Source organism: Hordeum vulgare, chromosome 7H (genome assembly GCF_904849725.1).
Source record: "Hordeum vulgare subsp. vulgare chromosome 7H, MorexV3_pseudomolecules_assembly, whole genome shotgun sequence".
Taxonomy (NCBI): Eukaryota; Viridiplantae; Streptophyta; class Magnoliopsida; order Poales; family Poaceae; genus Hordeum; species Hordeum vulgare.
The window spans coordinates 19,263,771-19,285,311 of NC_058524.1; the positions used below are offsets into that span (position 1 = coordinate 19,263,771).

The 21,541-nt window shown below is 41.1% G+C and overlaps 1 protein-coding gene across 1 annotated transcript; it reads right to left on the bottom strand.

Moving 5' to 3' along the window:
- Positions 1-565: 565 nt before the first annotated feature.
- On the bottom strand, positions 566-17,110 carry LOC123413518. The gene is made up of 2 exons (XM_045106455.1): positions 16,601-17,110; positions 566-4,648 (listed from the first exon to the last, which is right to left on the bottom strand). The coding sequence occupies exons 1-2, from the start codon at positions 17,011-17,013 to the stop codon at positions 808-810; spliced, it is 4,254 nt and encodes a 1,417-aa protein (XP_044962390.1). The 5' UTR covers positions 17,014-17,110; the 3' UTR covers positions 566-807.
- Between the last annotated feature and the right edge of the window lie 4,431 nt (positions 17,111-21,541).

The following is a 21,541-nucleotide window of genomic DNA, read 5'->3' on the forward strand; positions in this document are numbered from 1 at the left end:
TTCAGGTATCAATGGTATGTATTCTGGTTCTCGGTGAAATGTGTTATTGTCATGAAAAATCTGGGGGGCTTGCCAAGAAGCAACCACGTCTCATCCGTATGGCATGGAGATGTTAAGGAAAGGATTTGTGTAAGCCTTGATAGTGGGGAAGGAGATCAATCTCGACTGGTTCGAGGTTTCATTCAAAGAATGCACCGACAAGGATTTTATTGTTTAGACCAGAGGAAACAACAGTTTATTTGATCTGCAGAAGAGATGCCGAGATCTCAGAAACAGAGAACGCATAATAGATGAGAGGAAAACTCAGAGTATATGATGTCAACAGGGATCACAATACAAGAGAGGGTTCTCTTGGATGAACCACTCGGCATCCTTGAAATGAGGGTCTTAATTCTCACAACCTCTGATCTCGTACGCCATTCACTCGGGCAGTATAGACATCCAAATCCATGAGCACAAACAACACACTGTTACATTTGTTGAATGTTAGTTCCAGGGAACGCCATTACGTATGTTCAATATTAATTACATGGCACACATTTATACACCATTAAATATGGTCAATCTTAGTTATAGGGCACACATATACACAACATTACATATGTTGGATGTTTTTTACATGTCACAAATGTAGTATAAGTAGCAAGGACACACACTCACTCAATTCACATACAAAGATACATAATATATCTGCCCACACATGCGCGATGGACAGTAACACACAATGACAAACCAAAGAGCACACACAAACCACACCATCAGATTGTAATGGATGACGAATGGATGATAGGAAAGGCTTCTCTGGCATCAATTCGGGTTCTTCCATCCGAATTGGAATCTTGCAGCATCTTTCTTTTCTGGTATGTTTCCAGCTTCTTGGTATTGGTTTTCTGGTTTGTTGTGTGTAAGCCTGGGTTTGTTCCTATGTTTCTTCAATGATTCCTCCACCTCACCGTGGACAATATTACCATTGAACTCAAGCTCCTTCAATTTTGGAAGGTTCTCAATGCCGGAGACAGACATGGTACCCAATGTCTCCTTTGTTAAAGACCACACGATTTTCTCAAGCTTAGGAGCAGATTCACCTTCGAAGCTGGTGTTGGTGGCGACAGAGAAGTCGATGTGAAGAACATTGAGGTATCGTAAGTTGTCTTTCTTGAAGATAAGATGGTTTTGGGCATAAGAATTCTCCTTGAGTACTAGGAAGCGCATGTTGGGTAACTTGGCAAGAGTATGTAACTCATCTTGACTCAGAATGGTATAACAAAAGGTCACCTTGGATATGTTTTTGGCCTTCTCAAATAATGAAAGCTTATTGTTGTTGTTCAACTCAACTTCCTTGAGTTCATGAAGCCCTTCGACTCCAGAAAGAGACTCTAGGCCATCAGTGGAGCATAGTATAATCTTCTCAAGGTTAGGAGCTCCACCTTCAAAGGTGATCTCAGCCATGTTGGAGCCCTCAACAAGAAAGTACTTGAGATTTTTGAATTCTTCCTTACCGAAGGTGAGCTTGTTATCCATGTATGCCTTTTCACGGAGCCTAAGGCATAGTATCTTGGGCAGCTTCGTGAGGACGAGCATATCAGCTTGCTTGAGCCGGGTTCCAGATAGAGTTACCTTGGCAAGTTGGAATAGGTCATTATCTTTGGCCAGCTGGTGAAGAAGTTGCCCCCTCTGCGTCGCCCCAATAATACTTAACCTCTCAAGAAGCTTGGGAGGTTGTTTATAATAGTGGAGAACATTTTCTCTAAAGTTGTGTTCAGAAGTTTCATACTCGGCCATGGGAAGGGTGATTGACAGAGACTTGAGGCAGTCATGCAAGTCATTGATAGCACGAAGCAAGTTCCTAATATGCATTTCATTGTCTTCAATAGTCACGCCAAGTTTCCTTAGTTGCCATAGCTTTCCAATATCTTTCAAATGTTGACTACTCTGGGCCTTAACATTGGACAATACCTCCATGTTTAACATCTTTCCGATCTTGTCGGGAACATAAGGTATTTCATTACTGTCTGGCCCTGAACTCGGAACAACTGAACCGGCCAAGCAACGACTTAGGCATTTCTGGAGTACTGTTGCAGACTTATGCACTGGCGGACCAGTGAGCAAACGCTTCAGCTTCAGGAGTAGCACATTTACTGTTGCAGATCTAGGCACATTGGTTTGTCGGATATCTAATACTTCAAGCTCGCGGAGGTTATTGATTTCACTTGGCAGCTTCATAACATTTGTTCCCCTTAAGCTCAGATACTTGAGTAGTAACATCTTCCTGCAAATCTGTTTGAGGTAGATTTGGTTCTTCCCTCCAAAGCATTGGCAACCTTCGAGATCGAGAACCTTGACCAGGGATACTCGAAATGATTCTTCATTTAGCTTTTGGAAGAATCTATCAATTCTATCAGAGCGACGGAGTCGGAGATCATTGAAAATGGAAAAGTGGCGAGCCAAGTAATGTGATACGCGTGATTCCACAATGCGTTGCTTTTTGGCGATCTTGGTAATGAATCCATGAATGAGATCACCTACCACACAACTCTTTACCACTCCTGTAGCACCAATATTAGCAGGATAAACTAACCACCTGTTGACCAGGGCATCAAAACATCGATTGGCACGACAGACAGAACTGGCCCAGTCTTCCGTGGTTATCAGACCTTCTACAACCCACCGTCCTATCAAGGTTGACCGCCTGATGGGTTGTCGTTTAGGGAAAATTGCTAGGTATAGCAAGCAGGACTTGTAGTCATTAGGCAGATCACTGTAAGAGAACTTGAACATTTTCTTCTGAAAGCTATCCAATAAGTTCTTTGGACCCAGCTGTAGGGTGCTATTCAACTTGCTTAGGTCTTCTATGCTCCTCTTGGGGTTGGCGTGTAAAGCATGAACAAAGATCTTCATGCAGAATTCTTCATGATCACACTTGTCCAAGATGTCCAGAAAAGGTTGTATGTTATCTTCAGTCCTCTTCTTTCTTGTAAACTCGAGTATAACATCACGGTAGAGGCCATCAAGAGAATAGTCTATAGGTTCCCTCGGGGGACAACAATATTCTTTGGCTCGTGCTCTGTTTACTTCGGTTGTCAACATCAATACACCAGGTATGCAACCCAATGTGCTGAAAGCATTTCTCGTATCCTCCCATCCGGATACATAGTCATTATCAAGTTTGAGGATAACCAGGATCTTCTGATGACCTCGTCTCTGCAAACAATCATTGATTCTGTCCATGATCACTTTGTATGCGAGCTGCCAGTACATTGTCCACCCAATTCCCGAAATCATCTCTATGGTTTCTTCAATAAGAGTGTGCTGGATACAATCCTGACTTGGTTTACCATCAACTGTATCTGGTTTCTCAATTGAATCTTGTTTCGTCATGGATTTGCCTTCTGGCAGCTCAACAGTACCTTGTTTCTTAATGGATTTGTCTTCCTGCAGCTCAATTGTATTTGGTTTCTTCAAGGATTTTTCTTCTTGCAGGTCCAATAGGATCTTGCGGATCATTTCTTTGAATTGGTCCTCAACCAATATAATTGTGGTGCCAGTAGTGGTGGTGATGGCGGTGGCCTGCTTGGAGTCTTGATCTTGGATCTGTGGGGGCTTCCTGATGGTCACTGATGGGAACATCTCATGTACTATATGTTCATAAAGGGCTTCCTTGAGTTGAATCGGCTTTGTGCGTGCATCTTCTTCCAAATGCTCTTTAGGCTTCGGTTTTTCATTCACATGATCTTCCATATAATCTTTAAGCTTCCTGGCTGTTACATTGATGATGTCTTTGTATGAATATTTGTCTTGCTTCTGTTTTGGACTTGTTGCTTCCTTCCTTGTCTGACCTTTTTTGGTAGCAGTCGCACTGTCAACAGGCTTGTGCTTGAGCAACCACAACGCTCTGAGGAATACGCCGATGGGCTCATCTTTAGTGGATTTCAGCAGAAGCAGGTCGTCATCATTCATTTGTGCTTGGTTGAGCTGCCGCTGGACGACATTTATTTCTTTAATGGTGTTGTTGATTTCTGAAATCTTTTCTTCAATCTTCATTCCTTGGATTTGTTCCCAGATTTCTTCAAACATATTTTGTTTTTTTGAGTTAACATCACTTCTCATTTTGTTAATATCATGCTCTTCCTCTCCCGGGACTTGACCATCCTGCTGTTGGGGCTGGGCTTCGGGAGACTGCAGCGCCCATAGGATATAGTACAGAATGTCCATGGGTCTTAGCAATTGAGAATAGAAGTGCACTGCTGGGATGTCCACCAAGACACTCTGCCCATGTGTGCATACTTTTTTCCACATATCCATAGCTTCATTTGCAATAGCAAGGGTTTCTGCATTATCTGGTGCCACAATGGCGACAGATGGCATTGACTCATCCTCAGTAGTGTAGTGTCGCATAACATCCTCCATCCATTCAGCTAGCTTCACCCTAACGTTTTCCTCTGGCAGTCGAGGCTCAAAAAATGCCCCTTTTACGACTGAATGACCTGCTGCCTCCTTCGCCGCGACAAGTTGATCGTCGCCATCTTCTTCTTCATCCTCTGATGCAGCATATATTCTGCCTCCCTGATTTGTAGATGAAGATGTCTCCGCCCCAGACCCTGTAGGCGACTGCCTCGATGCTGCCGCCGCAGGGATTTCAACACCATACCTGCAACATGAAAAAAAATCTTTGACCTTTATTGGCCATAACCAAAACAACTAGAAAAGAAATAATTTCTTAATCTGTATCTAAATCACATGAAAAAATGAGTCCTTTGTTTCATTTATATTCTCAACAAAAATGGTTTATTTACCTGAGTGTCTGTATGATGGCAGAGTGGGTTGGAGAGTTTTCTAAAGTATATCTACAACTTAAAACCAATTATATTCAAATTTTTATAAGACAAAAGAAACCTGAATCTAAGATCTTTGTTGGGTTTATCTCATCAAAACAGTCGAAATGGTGTTGTGATTTCTTTGATTAAGAAGATTCTGGACGATGGGAAACTTTGCTCAAAGTTCATGAAAAAGTTCATGTAGAACTTAAAACGAACTAGATTGAGGACTAGTTATCAATCTATGCTGATCCACGAGCTACACATACAGCTTAGAGTTGTAGTGTCTATATCAACCGACTTTAATATACAGGAATACTAAAAAACAATAGTTCAAACTGAGTATTACATGTGTACTTTTTATTTAGTTATTTAGAAGTACATGTATCTGAATTTGATTCAGGTTCTTCGTACTGCGTTTGTCCTAAAATAAAAGTTTGCCACATGTTGTTCAATTTAAATGTGATTATTTAGGCCTGATATGTACCCATTCTACTTCATATTGTTATATTAGATCTTGGGGGTTTCTCAGATGGAACACTACAATATTTTATGTAAGTACATATCTTTATGCGGTTACATGGCATATATGATCGGTAAACTTTTTTCAAGTAACACCTATGCATGGATGCAATGTTACCCTAACCATGCATATGCATTAATCATATATCGGGAATAATATGCATTGAGTGAGCTAAAATTGGCGTTTCTACACATTGGTATGTGATTGGATTTTCTCATTGTTCTTTTTTGCCCGGAAATATTACATGTAAGGACCATATTTGTACATGCACACTTCTAAAATTTATTTGCAATGTATGTACTGGTGACTTGTGTTGACGTCTGGTTAGCAATTTCGAATTTCATCTAGATTTATTATTTCTTGTCAATTCAGGATTTACAAGTGTAGAACCTTTTTTCGATCGTTTTTTTCTGTACTAAAACCAGGCATGTACATTTATGTGATGTCCTGTACTTTTACCTGCAGGCTCCTGAAATATATATGTAACTAGCATGGTTAACCACACATTTGCGCGAATAGATTTTTGACATGTATTTATACTTTATCGTTTCAAGTTGTAATGGCCGTAGGTACACGACTTGAATATTATTATTATCATAAAATTTAGATGGTGGTTCTTTGAAAAAATAACGGAAGGATAAATTAAATTTTTTACTTGAATAATCTAAAAATTATAGTTTTTATCCATACAAAGTTAGATTTTCTTCTCCAACACGCAGGAGAGTTGTGTATCATTCACTACGAATAAATAAATAAGTACGGGGGTGGGGGAGAAACTCCCTCGACCCAAATCCGACACAACCAACAAACTAAGAAATCTCACGACACCAAAAACCAAACGACCAAAATTTCAAGAAAGGACCTAGTGTCTGTTTGTTTGGGCTCTTTTCAATGGCTTCTACAACTTATGGTCCGAACAAGCCGGAGCACCAATAAACGGGTTGTTTCAGCGCTAGTCCACTGACGTCGTCGATTGCTGACCTCATCCCCCCGGCTGGAATCTGACTTCTAGGGCGAGGGAGATGGATATATGCACGTCTAGGCCACGATGAATACAATGGACGACAATGTAGACAAAATCACTATTCTAACCTTCTGAGCGATCTTTGTCATAAGTTGAAGACTATATGAAAGTATTTCACGATCTGACCTTTTTGAAAACGCCACTTACCCTGGCTTTTCTGTGTAGGGCAGCAACAACAAAGGCCTTAGCGTTTCCAAAGAACATAGAGACGCTAAGGCCTTTGGTGTTGCTGCCCTACATAGCAATGCCAGGGTGAGTGACGTTTCTAGAAACAACATCTATCTCGGCGTTTCTGGCCGGTCACATACGCGTGGTCGGTCTGGCACTGGGCAAGGGTAGAAACACTATCTAGCTCGGCGTTTCTACGTTGGACAGTAACATCATGGGCTATGACGTTGGCAAAAGGTTAGATTGTAAAATAATTTTACATTAAGTTCAGTTTGTGACAAAGGTGGTTCAGAAGGTTAAAATAGCGATTTTGTTCCGGGCGATAGAAAGCCCATGTCGGGTGAAAACTAGGACATGGAACACAAATGTGCCCACATCTGACAAAGGGTAGACTAGATCGAGTTACCTTTTGATCCATAAAAAATAATCCTAAATATTAATGAAAATACTATGTCCGTATCTATACTTATACTAATTAGGCACTCCCAAGAAATTCTCATGTCAATTAGAATTTATGGACCGTTAATCCGGTGAGACCGAGTTATAACGGTGTAGATACTCCCAAGAAAATTCACCTATTGGTTAGAATTTATGGACCATTAATTTGGTGGGACCAAGTTATAACGGTGTAGATTTACTGTTGGATTCTAAAATGAACAATCAACATGACTCCTTTCAACCGTAATCTACCCCTAAAGTTGTGAACGATGTCAAACTAGAGATCTTTCCCTGACCTCTCTCTTGACACGTCATGCACAAGCCTCTACAGCTGCATCAAACACATCCGCCTCGATCTGATCTCTCTTCCATCCTCTAATCTACTTGAGTTAACCAAATCCTGTTCCCATCCGGCGTGTTTTGCGTTTCCGGCCGCAAACCTTAATCAAGTGCATGCTGAATCAGGACGTTGTCCATGTGTATATTCGAGTTGAGCTCCATGCCTGATCCTATCGGAAGGATTCGTGGCTGTTAGCAAGCCGAAGCTGCAAGCAATAAATAAGATCAAGAAACCCTATTGCTATCGATCGTGCCTCTCATGCGTGAGATAGCTGCCGGAACAAATCTCTGCTACCTGTGTCTGCGGCTGTATATACGTACGCACGGGTGTATCTATAGAGGGAATAGATTAACCTGACTCCAGTCCTTCACCTTCTATCTATATAAGTACTGTTGTTAAACATGATGATCTTATACAGCTTTTCCCGATGGATACTGAGATGTTACCATTGCGCAAATACCTGCTGCAGCATGCAGGAGCATATCTAGCTGCCGGAGAGAAGCAATACTTCGCCAAAACAATAGCAACAGGAGCAACATTTAGACCAGCCATGTCATCGTCCGTGCCTATTGATGTGATTGGCAAATCACCACAGGTACTGACCCCCCCTCAATAGATGTATTGTTGAATCTAAGTAGTTGTTTATGTATGAAACGGGTCATCTATAGCATACAAGCATCATGGCTATGTATTCCTGTATTAATGGTGTGTTGGTTCGCTATTTTCTGAAAGATGGTAATATTTCCCATTAGATCTTTCTATTTATTTTAAGTTTCTCTGCAAGATATTTGTTATGGTTGATTGCTTGATGAGAAAAATTTATGTCGGACTAAAACTGGAACATGTCTTGGGATTCTAAGTTTCCAATTATTATTCAGATGATATATTCTATGTAGTTGGACAATTGCTACATCTGCATACATACACGCCAACTGTGTGTGTTATCTTCCAATTGAAAATATACGAAACATATAGCGAATAAATATATCTTCATACGCTACAGCTTCAAGATCAATATTTGAGCTTATGGACACTTGAATACTTCTGTTTTGACGAGTGATAAATTTCAGACCGCTGCTATGTCAGAAAGTTTACAACAGAATTTTTGTTGGTTTTATTTGTCTTTCTTCATAAGAAGTATATTGTGCAAGACATTCATTTGCTTAGGTGTGGAATTATGACTAATTAATAAATTTGAAAGAATTCAGAATTATCCATCGATGTAAATGTCCACTACATATATGTAGCGTTTGGCTAAAAATATTTTATTTGCATGTGACACAAACAAAAGTAGTTATGTGTGGAGCTAAAATACCAAACAGTAGATAAAAGGCGTGCATCCATTGTACATCCATTCTATTTTCTTATAAAGTATTAAGTTTGGGAGTACACACCTACATATACGTTTTTTTTCAAAAGAAAATAACATGTACTTCCTTTGTTATTTTTAACCAAGCTCAAATGTTATCATGATATATTTATATGGCTGGGTTTTATATATACCATGAATTGGCAAACACACAATATTTTAAGCACTTTTTTAAAGGCAGGCGGAAATAAATTTTTGCATTGGAAAATATATTCAGCATTTCTAGAGTAAGGCAAGTACTATCTAATAATTTATAGTTTGATGACACTCAACTATTAAATATACAAATTAAGAATTGGTGAATATTTTCATGATGATGCGTAATCTCTTTTTTTTCATTGATATACAATATGAGTAAAGACATACCAACACTCCCTAAAAATATAACAAGGCAATAAAATATTGTATTAACATAATTATTAAACCATACAAATATGTAAATTATACGATAATGAATTTTATTAAAAATGATACTGCCTTTTTGCATCGTGGTAACGGATATGCATTGTTGCATGTTGATAGTTGAAATTTTAAATTTGTATCATAACTATTATTTTAAATTTCACTTATAGCAGATATTGCATGCAATGGATGTTAATTGCACTTTAACTAATATATATATATAAGGCTAGGCCGTGCAATGCACGTGACAACTAGTTTATTTAATGTACCGGGTTAGATGGTCGGCTCCTCCAATGCTGTATGTGTCCGCGGACATTTAGTTTGTCTGTTTTGATGTATAACGTTGAATTTGCCCTGATGGCAAACTTGCATTGTGCTGGTTCCCAAGAGCAAGCGAGCAAGGTCCCATGTGCAGGGGCATGGAGGCTAGCTGGACCGAATGCGCTTCCTGCTGAAGAATGGCCCATATGTTGAACTGTCACGTTATGTACAACATGTGATGTACATCTGGATGTGTTTGTTGTAACCGGTAGACCTAATCTCTAGGGAGTTTCCTAATCCAACGCCAAATCTTGGGTAGTGTCCTGCATGTAGGGACTCCCTCATGTATATGTAAACCGAGAGTAACCAAAGTAATACACAACTTGATTCATTTAATTTGTCTTGTTGATAATCAGAGCCATGACTTCTCCTCCTCCCAGCCTGTTTGGTTCGAGGGAAGTTGAACTTCGGAATGGGAATTGAGAGTGCTGGAGGCTAAAAATCACTTGTATGGTTAGGGGGTATGTGAATTGACAATGGAAAGTGAAGAGGAATTGAGGAGGCCAACTCCCACTAATCTTTTTCCAGGGAAGGGCTGGTAATTCAAGCAGGGAATGTGAATTATCAAAGAAAAAACAATTTGTTCATTGCGTCAAACAAGGGCGGTTCAGTTTTGTACCTAAACAAACGTGTCATCATCATTTTCTGTTACTTCGACTCATGGACCAAACGGAGGAAGTTATTTTCCTGTTAAATTCCCGCAAGCAATTCCCAACAGGCACCAAACGTGGGATTAGGACTAATAATCCATTTCCCAAGCCTAATCCTCCAACAAACTCCATCTTATAAACTTCCAGTCCCATTCCTTCAAACTACCAAACAGGTTGTCCCTCTCCCACGCGGACAGCTAATGCGGATCAAGCTGCTGCTGCCGCGGCCACCGCAACCTTTGCCGCAGGCAACCCTGTTGCCACCACCAACAACTCCACTTATCTGCGTCCTCGCGCCCTTACTACTACAGATGAGAGTTCTCGCTCCGATGGTGTTCCTCTTGCCGCAGTTCCACCCAATTTTGTGCCTTTAGCTTCCTCCTCCGCCCCACCACCACATCTCCCGTCCAGGCTCGCCGGCATCATCGACTTCAAGATCGCTGTAGATGGCATCAACTTCACATGTTGGCGCAACTACATCCACCTGATGCTGGCTTGTCACTAAGCCAAGGATCACATCCGCGACGTCTCCACACGCCACATGGACAATTAGTCGTGGCGCAACAACGACACCACGGTCGTTCTATGGTTCTTCACCACCATCGACGGGGATCTTCTCGACATTGTCGCACCTACAGGATCCACGGCTTTCACCATCTGGTCCCAGCTGCGTGAATATTTCCTCGCCAACTAGACCGAGCTTCATTGCCGGCATTCTTCTTACTTTGTTCGTTTTGCGTGCGATGTTGGCGAATGTAACTCCTAGAGACCTTGCCTCCTCTCCTTAAGTTCAGTGCCCTCCACTGAGCCCGCTTCAGCATGATATGCTCATCGTTCCTCCCATCCCCAAGAGTGTACCACATACACTCGTCGTGAGCCTTATAGCGCCCAACAAGATCATCAATGGTGAGGGTCGCGAGATCGACGCACTGCTCGATCGCATTGACAATTTAAAGGTACCGGGAAGGGGCTGCGCATAAGAACCAATAGACAACCAAGGTCTCCGTCAAGTTTTCTCCGAGCATGTGAATCCGACTGATGAGAGTAACTACCAGTGAAGCAAATGGGTCCACGGACTCATCGTCGCCTATGACTAAAGTTTCATAGTTCCTTACGAGAGTTTGAGGATTTGCTTGCTTGATACGGGTGTGTTTCTCAAATATGAGCTTCAAGGTATCCCATGACATTAGGTGTTGAAGGACTTGGCATCACCGAGTAAATCATGGATGATGCTGGGAGATCTTTCCAGTGCTCGACTCCCTCCGTATTGAACGGGTTGCCTCCTGGAATGAATGTGTCCAATAACTCATTGGTGTGAAGACCACAGTCCAAGATGACCTTCCAGGCCCCAAATTAGCACAACCAAAGCGACGAACCGGGTACGACTAGTATTTTAGCACCGCGGACACTTCCAAGATCTCGTTGTCCGTCATTACATTCTGTTACGAGAAAATTAACCTTGCCCTTATATTAATTACTAGCAAAAGGGCCCGTGGGTTGCAACGGGAGAAAAAAAAACCACCATCTTCAATGGCGATGACCACATTATGTTCATATCTCATCGCATGATTTTTTTTTTTACAAATGCAAGAAAATATTTCTTCCTTTAATTTTATTCACAATTCACAAGTTGAAACAATGTTCATATTTTTAAAAAAACATCATGGTTGTCAAAAAACTTGGTAACTCAAAGAATTATTCTGAATTTCAAGAAACATTTTTTAAAATATACTATAATATTCCGATCAACCCTCACAATTAATTTTTCAAAATTCACTCAGGTATATAATCAGAAAGACTCAGAAGCATTAGTATTTAACTGCATACATTCAATCATTCGTGAACATTTTTACAAATTTAGGAACATTTTTAAAATCTAGTTTTTTTTTACTATTTATAATTTTTTTTTAAAAATTCCAAACAACATTTTATATTATGAACTGTTTTTAAGTATTTTCTTGTGAATTGGCGAATAATTCAATTTTTGAATTATCAAAAAAATTTCTAATTGCATTAAAGAAATTGCTCAAAATGATGGACTTATTTTTATTCACAAATATTTTCTCCAAAATTACGATTTTTTTAATATGCAAACATTTTTACAAAAATCCTGAACAATTTTTGACTTCGCAAACATTTTATGTTTTATCAAACATTTATGTAAATATAATTTTTTGAATTGCGAAAGTTTTTTTGATTTATTTGAATTAGAAAAAATAAAAAGAAACAGATAAATAATAATTAATAAACTAAAAAAACAGGCCCCCGTCCATGGGCTGGCCCAAATGGGCGTGCTGTTATTTTCCAGTGAGCAGAGCGTAGTATAGCTGGTCCCTATGTTTTGGCCGGTCCATTGTCAGGATTCCTGCAAAACGTTTTCTATAATTTATTGGTTGCATTGGTGGATAATATTAGACAATTTTGAAGGTAACTTTAATGATGTACCATAAAAGCAATATATAATTTAATGACGACGTTAAGTACTTCCTGCCTGCACTTTGAAGGTCAATTCCTTCCTGCCGATCGAGCGTAGACACAATACGTATACGACAACAGGGACGTACGCAGCTAGCTGCACTTTGGAATGATTCCTACGGTAGGTAGCTAGGAGTAGCTAGCTTTGGCTGTTGATCAGTATTAGAGCATGGTTAATAGTATAGCCAACTGTTGGCTATAAGCAGTCTTATAGCTTATTTTATAGTCAGCTTATACAATAGTTATCTATAAAAGAGTACTATTTTTATCATATATGGTCCATCTTTTATTCTCACAAAGCACCTAGGAGCACGTGCTAGAGCTGACTCTTCACGATCTCTCTCCTCTTCTCTCTCATCCAACTCAGCAAAAATATAGTATTTTAATACTTACAGCCTGCTGACTGTACCTTATTGTACTTGCTCTCACGAAAAGTCGCCCCCTACTAGAAACCAGCAGACACGCGTGAGATTGTTTGATGGCCAACTGGTACACGGGTATTTATATTAGCTAAACTAACCTACTCCTCTTTTTAAACCTACCCTTAATCCTACTCGGATGGTTCCTCCTATTTTTTACTTCCGTCATCTTTTGTCTTAGGGCAGTAGTGGGCCCCGGCGCACCGGCTCGAGCGCTCGCGCCAGTCGCAGCCCAGTCGTCAGATCCATGGGCCGCATCGTTAGATCTCCCATGCAGCAAAAATCCCTCGATGCAGCAAATTTTGTCCACAGTTCCAACAAAAATATGATTGTAGCAAAAAAAATATCAACGTGGTCGTAGCAAAAAAAAAGAACGCTGATGATGCATGGTAATAAAACAAAATATGCGTTGTAGCAAAACAATCCGGTGAACTCGGCTTGCAGCTTTCACGAACGTGTGCAACTTTTTTAATGAACGGTTGCAGCAAAAAATTGATACCGGTTGTAGCAAAAATTAATACGATTGTAACAAAAATCAAACGCCGGTTTTAATAAAAAAAATCCAACAAACTCGAGTTGCAATTGAATGTGGATTTAACATTTTTAATGAACAAATTATAGTAAAATGAGAAACAGTTATATCAAATTTAAATGTGGTTGCAGCAAATCTGGACGAAAAAATGTTGCAAGCCCGCCAGCCAGCCGTGCGGGCCGCGTGCGACCGGCGGAACGATTCGGCCGGCGCGCCGGCTAGAAGCGTTTCCTTTGTCTTACGTCTAAATTTTAAAACTTTGACCAACTACATTAAAAAGAGGAGTAATATATATGATATCAAATTGGTATATCATGCAAGTAAATTTAAAATGGGTCTACTAATATTAATTTAGTGTCATAAAGTTGGTCAAGATCCTAAAACTGTAACTTAGGACAAAAACTAGATATATATATTTAATCATGGACGGAGGGAGTAGCTGACAAGACTTTCTGTACGCGAAAGTATGCTTCTGTTCCGGAGCTCAAATGAGCATGATGAACAGTAAATTTGAACACTTAACACTGAGAATTTGGACAGTTACAGTGCATGGTTTGGCTACTGAGAGGTTTGGATTTGGCTCACTATCGTGTTTTTATAGGAGTGATCCTCCCAATATGCAGAGATGGCTTTTTCTACCAAGTGTAGTGATACATCCATTTGTACTTGTGCACTGTCTTTTTTTGCGCGAGTATTTGTGCATTGTTTCTTCCACATGTAGTACCAAATTTTAAATATACGGACGATACGAGGGCTCGCGGATGCGTCCATGCACCCCCGGCCAGTCTGTCATGTAGGACACGACCTCATTTCGGATCATCTTTTCTTTTTCTTTATTCATTTTCTTTGTGTCTCTTCTTCTTCACGTCCAAGTGACCGGACATATGAAGAAAAAAAATAAAAGGTGCATCTGCACAAATGAAAAAGTGACGGCTCAAAATGAACATGACACGGTCACCGATCGGGTGCGTCCGCGGATATTTGAGGGGCCGGATTTACAAGTTTTGACTGTAGATGCTCTATAGTATGTTCCATAATATGTGTCCTGGTTTTATTTCAAATTTGAAATAAAATCATGATACGTATTATGGATCAAAGGCAATATTTTTAGTGAGGGAAATTGTTCATTCATGCCTAATTACGTTTCTTTCATTTACTGGTTTCACGGTAAGGATGTGGCTCTTCTGCACACGGGCTTAGATGAGCCCGGGTGTGAATAGTAAAAAGAAAGATGTGTCATGCAAGATGCACATGTATGTGGCGTTCGTGCAAAATTAGTGAAGTTTGAACATTTGAGAAGCTCATGGCAAATAAAGACAAAATTTCCAGAGTGCTTGTTGGCGGCGACGAGCCATCCGACGTGCTTGGTCATGTGGCTTGGACTAGGATGGTGGACATGTCTGGAGACGATTTGTTGGGCAGACTGGTGTGAGGATGGATTTGGTGAGCTCGGGGCGAAAGCCTTGCTCAATCTTGATCGTTGCAGGTGTCGACGACGTCCTAGGATGTCATTCCCTCCTTGGAGGTAGTGGTGTGGAGCCTCTTCACCATCATTGTCGCCTCGGTCTCGGGCTTTTCGGGTGAAAACCCAAGTTTCCACCTTGGTTGGAGCGGGCGTCGGCGGTGTACTTGTCGCTTCCCTCTTGGGGAGACGCCCTTGGGAGGTCTGGTCCCTCGTTAGTTTGTGCTAGCTCGGGTGGCTTTGTGGTTTCGTCGTCGGGCAGGAGTGTGCACGACCTCTTGGTCAGTGATGAAGTCGGAGCAACGGCTCTGGAGATCAGTGTTGCGGAGTGTCAGTTCTGGCCACGTGGGCGGGAGACTCCTTGGCTCGGATGGAACGCAGCCTTGGGGCCGGTGGGCAAGTGGAGCGGCGGCTCCGAGGAACACCTCAGTGTTGTGGAGTGTCGATTTGGTCGTGTGGGCCATAGGGTCGCCGGCTCGTGTGGAGTGCGGACTCAGGGCCGACCAATGTGTGTTGTTGTGATTTGTAAGCCGGAGTGGCGGCTCCGGGTCGTGTGGTAGGTTGGCAACTCTAGTCGTTTGCGTGAAAGAGAAGTCGGCTCGTCGGGCATGCAGCCTCGGTGATAGTATGTGTTTCGTTGTATCCGTTTTCCTTATAGACTAGTATATTCTCTTCTTAACACAAAGACAGAGCTCCTACTGGTTTCTCAAGAATAAAGACAAAATTTAATTTGACTTTTTTTGCCACAGCCTGCTGCAATGTCCAAACACCTTGAAACTTTGCAGGATTGTTTCAAACTTATTTTTTTATATTTTTATTTTGCTGTTCACCTGGTGTAGATTAGCCGAGCAACAAATTGAATTATCGCGATTATGCATTATATTCATTGATTGTTTGTTCCTTTAAAATTATTTTGTTTCACTTATCTTTGTATATTACTAGTTTTTGTTCTACTTTTCTAAATTAATTGTGCAGCACTCGTAATCCTAAATTATTTCATGATGACATCCTTTTTTGTCATTTTTTCCAATAGTAATCATGTATTTTTTTTAACAAACCTGCTTAGTTTTTCTATTTTTTTTCGAGCAACATGGATGAGATCTAGGAATAGCACACCGACAACTTGCACTTTAATAAATTGACCACTTTTTATATCCCATCATAATTAAATACGCATCTTAGAAATTTACCTTGCAATTTTATACACATATATATGAGCAAAGCTGTAATTGAATTCCTAAGGTAACTAAAATAAAAAAATTCTATGGGAATTAAAGTAAATAACTTTCTTGCCAAATTCGTCATCGGATCGCTATAAATATCAATGGAAAATAACTATTTGTATGTCGAGCAAGCAATAGTAGTCATTCTGAAATTCTAATTTTTGGAGAGTGGTCCTTGCGTCGTGTTCTTTGTCAAGGTGGGTGGATGTGTATTGTGGTTATTTCAGTTGTTAATTGTGTGGCATGAATTGGGAAACAAAGGAGGCTAATATAATTGCAGAAAATTTTACTCCTCTGTCCCAAAATAAATGACTCGAAAATGACTTAATTTTATATTAATTTTAGTACAAGTAGAGTCATTTTTTAGTCACTTATTTTGGGACAGAAGGAGTACTACTTAGTGTTGCTGTGAGAATAAAATAAAAGGAGTGTTACAATACCTCGCTCGCCGCTCGCCAATGTCACGCGCCCGTTCCTTGAGCGCGTGCAGCTGGACGGCCGCGCGGCGCTGCGCGACCATCTTGTGCACGAACCAGGGAAGCCAGAAGACGTATCGCCGGAGGCCGCCCCTGGCAAGGTGGAGCTCGGGGTTGCCGCGGTAGAGGTAGAGATCGATGCAGTTGTTGCTGTCCTGGGCGAGCAGCCGGACCTGGTTCATCCAGGTGCGGAGCTGCTCGTTCTGGCCGCCTTCGGCCTGTGCACTACTACTTGCCAGGTGCGCCAGGAAGCTCTTCATGCTCTCCATCTCCTCCTGGATGAACTGCACGTCGTCCCGTACGCGGCCCAGTAGTAGGGCCTCGTTACGGATGACGCCAAGTAGCGAGCTCACGGCGCCCGACGCCAGCTCCGCCATCGCTGCTGGCAACCCCCTTCAGCCGGCCGTTCCCCTTCGTGTCAGGTTCAGAACTTCAGATTGGTTTTGCGCGGCCCGCAGGGCAAGTGCTGTTGAATGAATTCTCTATATGCATATGTGTGCTGTGGTGAGGATTCTTCTTGGCAGGCTCAAGGCAAGTATCTACATAGCTTTTCCTTCAAAAGAAGAAAATACCTACCTTGTGATCACCATAAGACGTGTGGTTCTTTATGTCCTGTCGTCACAGATGCACATGCTGGAAGAAGACGTGTGAATGCTCCGTCGTTGATTCTTTGTCGAACCAACAAAATTCAGGCCAGGTCCAACCTCTAATGGGATTCTTTTCCTTTCATTAAAGTTATGCTTTCCGAACACTAAGCCAGGCACAAGTCACCGGGTGCACTACTTGGAGGCCTGCTTAGAGGAACGAGGAACATAGCCAAGCAATATATTAAAGGGAGAGCTGATGGGTTTCATTGGTAGTGCTTGCCGTGGAAATTAGGGTGTGTTTGGTTTGAGACACAACTAGCCTAACTTAAAAATTGTCATGACCAAAATCATGGTAAGTCGTAGCTGTTTGGATTGTAACCATGAATCCATGATCAAACCATGGGAATGTCCAAAATTTTGGTACTCCCTCCGTCACGGTTTAGAAGGCATGCATGCAAATTCTCTAGGACCTAGGTGGTTATTGATTGGCTGTGAAATGAGTTAAAAAAATAGCATTCACACTACGCATGCATATAGAAGTAGTACAACGAAGTACTAATTAGCTGCTAGAAGTAAATGCAACGTGCCTTAATCTTTGTCTATTTTGGAAACGCACGCAAGTCTAACTGTGCCTTCTAAACCGTGACGGAGGGAGTAAGTGTTTTTTTAGATTGTAACCATTGTACCTACCTAAAATTCTACTCCCTCCGTTCCTAAATATAAGTATTTTAAGAGATTTTACTAGGTGATTACATACGAAGCAAAATGAGTGAATATACACTCTAAAGTATGTGTACATACATCCGTATGTAATCCTCTAATAGAATCTATAGAAAGACTTATATTTGGAAACGGAGGGAGTATTATGCTTGTTAGTCCTTAGTTTGGTTTGCAACCAACTAAGTTGGCGAACATATAATCTCCATTCAGTTCACAGAATAAGCGGAAAGCTGCAGGAGCACACGAGTTTGGGGGCACTTTTTTCTTTAGGATTACCAAGCTTTATTAATCGAATACCACAGATTTTGGGATACAAGCAAGATCATGGGATTGGCCAAGCCAAACGTGGCATCCCAGACCTAAAGGCAAAGAGTGCTTGGGTAGTTTATGAGCTCCTACATTCGCCCTACGACTTTCAAAAGTAAATGTATATTGAAACAAACTGAAATATGAGTTGATCTCACTAATAATTGCTCCGTTCCCGCCTCTACGAGTTTGGGGGCACTTACCTACCAAGTCATGTCGCATCGTGAATGGGCCGGCCAATACAGCGCCAAGGGGGTTGGATCCCCAAACCTTCTCGTCCTTTGACCGCCGTTAGCAAACTTTGTTGGTAATTTGATTCTTTATCGAACCAATAAAATTTAGGCCAGGTACAACCTATAATGTGGTTCCTTGCCTTTTACAGAAGTTATGCTTTCCGAACACTATGCCAGGCACAAGTCACGGGGTGCACTACTTAGAGGAACGAAGAACAAAACCAAGCATATTTTTTTATGGGTGAAAACTTGTATTACTCAACTCATACAGCCCTTACAATCATCAGCAAGTAGTTGTAAAGGGACATCAGGACCGGAACCCAACCAAGTCATGGTTCTTCCTTCAGTACGAGCGAAATGGATTAGTAACACAAAAATCACAAAGACTCATAAGATGTCTAATTTCCCTTATAGAGTGGAGTAAACCGACCTATCCACTTTGCTCGCCTGAATAAGTTTAACAACAACAATAGAGTCCATTTCCATGATCACCGGAAGATTCCTCCTTTGGATGGAGAAAGACACACACTCCATGCAAGCACGTAGCTCCGTTTCAAGGGCATCTGTGCAAGAAAACAGTTGCCTAGAGGAAGAGAAAATAATGCTGCCCATATCATCTCTCAATACTATCCTTGCACCCGTTGAACCAACATCAAGGTATGAGCCATTTGTATTGAGCTTGACCCAACCCTAAAATGTTGCGTAGGACCGTGGTTCAGCCGAACCTATGCTGAATGCCACACATAACAGAAGGCAGAAATTTTCGAGATATGTGCATCATGGGTGCGCAAACCTTGGCGAGAACGATCAACGGACATGGTGAAAAGGATTCTGCGTTTATAAACCTACATGCTGCCACCATCAAACCGAATAAAATAGTGGACTGGCCTCGGAAGAAACAAACATTATTGCTAACTTTGGTGTAGTGTCTCAACCTCCAAACAGGAGGCCCGCGTGGTTTATATGGATTGTTGCAAGAGGCATCTCTCGTAGGGTACAAGATGGTTCGGTTAGGATCTCTAACCGTAGAAGGAGGTTAAACAAAATAGAGAAGAAGAGATAGAAAGATAAAGAGATAAGAGAGAATCCCTAACTATCTCCTACTCCTAGACGTGTAGAACAAGGCTAACAACGTCGTTTACGTAATATTTCAACACTCTCCCGTAATCACAACGGCTCTAAGTTGAGATTACGTCGAAGTTCTTCAAACCCTTTGTGGGCAACCCTTTGGTGAACCCATGTGCAATCTAGTCTTTGGAAGAGATAAATCTAACATCCAACAGCTTGTTTGCAACTCTTTCTGTGACAAAGTGAAAGTCTAACTCAACTTGTTTGATCCTGGCATGAAAGACTGGGTTAGCTAAAAGATAGGTAGCACCAAGATTATCAAACCATAAACATGGGGGATGTACTTCTGGAATTTTAAGTTCCTTCAACATGGACAGAATCCAGATAACCTTAATTTTTGCATTTGCTAATGCCTTGTATTCTGCCTCAATACTTGACCTTGCAATTGTTGCCTGTTTATTTTGGAAACCACGATATTAAATCTGGACCATAAAATATAGCAAACCCACTAGTGGGCCTTCTATCATCTAAGAAACCAACCCAGTCCGCATCGGAGAATGCACTTACAAGGGTAGATGTTGACTTTGTGAATGTGAGTCCAACAGTCAACCCAGTCCGCATCGGAGAATGCACTTATAAGGGTAGATGTTGACTTTGTGAATGTGAGTCCAACAGTCAATGTATTTTTGACATACCCAAAAAGTTTCTTGATTGTTGTCCAATGAGTGGTGGTAGGTGCATGAAGGAGCGGGCAAACCTTGTTGACTGCAAAGGAAATATCAGGACGAGTGAGGGTCAAGTACTGAAGACCACCAAACATGCTCCTGTAACTCGTGATTTCTTCTTGATGCAAAAGGTCTCCATTTGTTAATGATAAATGTTCTGAACTAGACAATGGTGTAGGTGAGGATTTACAGTTTTGCATGCCAATTCTGGTTAATAGCTCAGTTGCATATTTAGCTAGAGATAAATGCAAGGTGTCATTATCTTTCTGAACCTCAATCCCCAAGAAGAAACGTAAGTCTCCCAAGTCTTTGAGAGCAAACTCAGAACCCAAATTCTTGAGTAATTTTGTCACTACATCATTGGAGGAGCTAGTAACAATAATATCATCAACATATATACGAACAAACATGACAACATGTGGCTTGGCAAAAATAAACATTGAGGTGTCAGACTTGGAGGGAGTGAAACAAAGTGTCTGAACTTTCATACTTAGTCTTGAGTACCAAGCCCTTGGAGCCTGTTTCAGACCATATAGCGCTTTATCAAGTTTACATATATGAAAAGGCTTGTTTTTTCCTCAAACCCAGGAGGTTGTTTCATGTAAGCATATTCTTTCAGAATACCATGAAGAAACGCACTTTGCACATCTAGCTGTCTCAAACACCATCCTCTAGAAACAACAATTGATGTAGCAGGAAGAAGAGCTCGGCCTACTTCAATGATATGACCATGCTTGCGTTCCGCAAAGCCATTTTTTGGTGGGCATGTGGACAAGAAATGGGATAATACATGGCTATCTTTTGAAAAAAGAATTAAGTTTCTCATACTCACCACCCCACTCGAATTGTGTAGCAAGAATTTTACAATCAAATTGTCTCTCAACAAGAGCTTGAAAATTATGAAAGACTTGAAACACATCACAACGCTTCTTAAGAAGGTAGATCCACGTGTATTTACTATATTCATCGATGAAGCTCACATAATAAGTGTGTCTACCAACAAAAGAGGGTGATGGACCCCACACATCAGAAAAGATCAATTGCAAAGGTTTAATGAACACACTAGTAGAAATAGGGCATGGTAATTGATGACTTATTCCACGCTGACACAAATCACAAATGGTTTCACAATTTCTCTCACCAACAAATGGGAGTTTATTATTGCTAAGAATTTGATAAACAATGGAAAAGTAAGCATGGCCTAAACGATTGTGCCACCGCTCTAAAGAAACTCTAAGAGCTCCAAAAGCTTGTTTCTTGAATTTG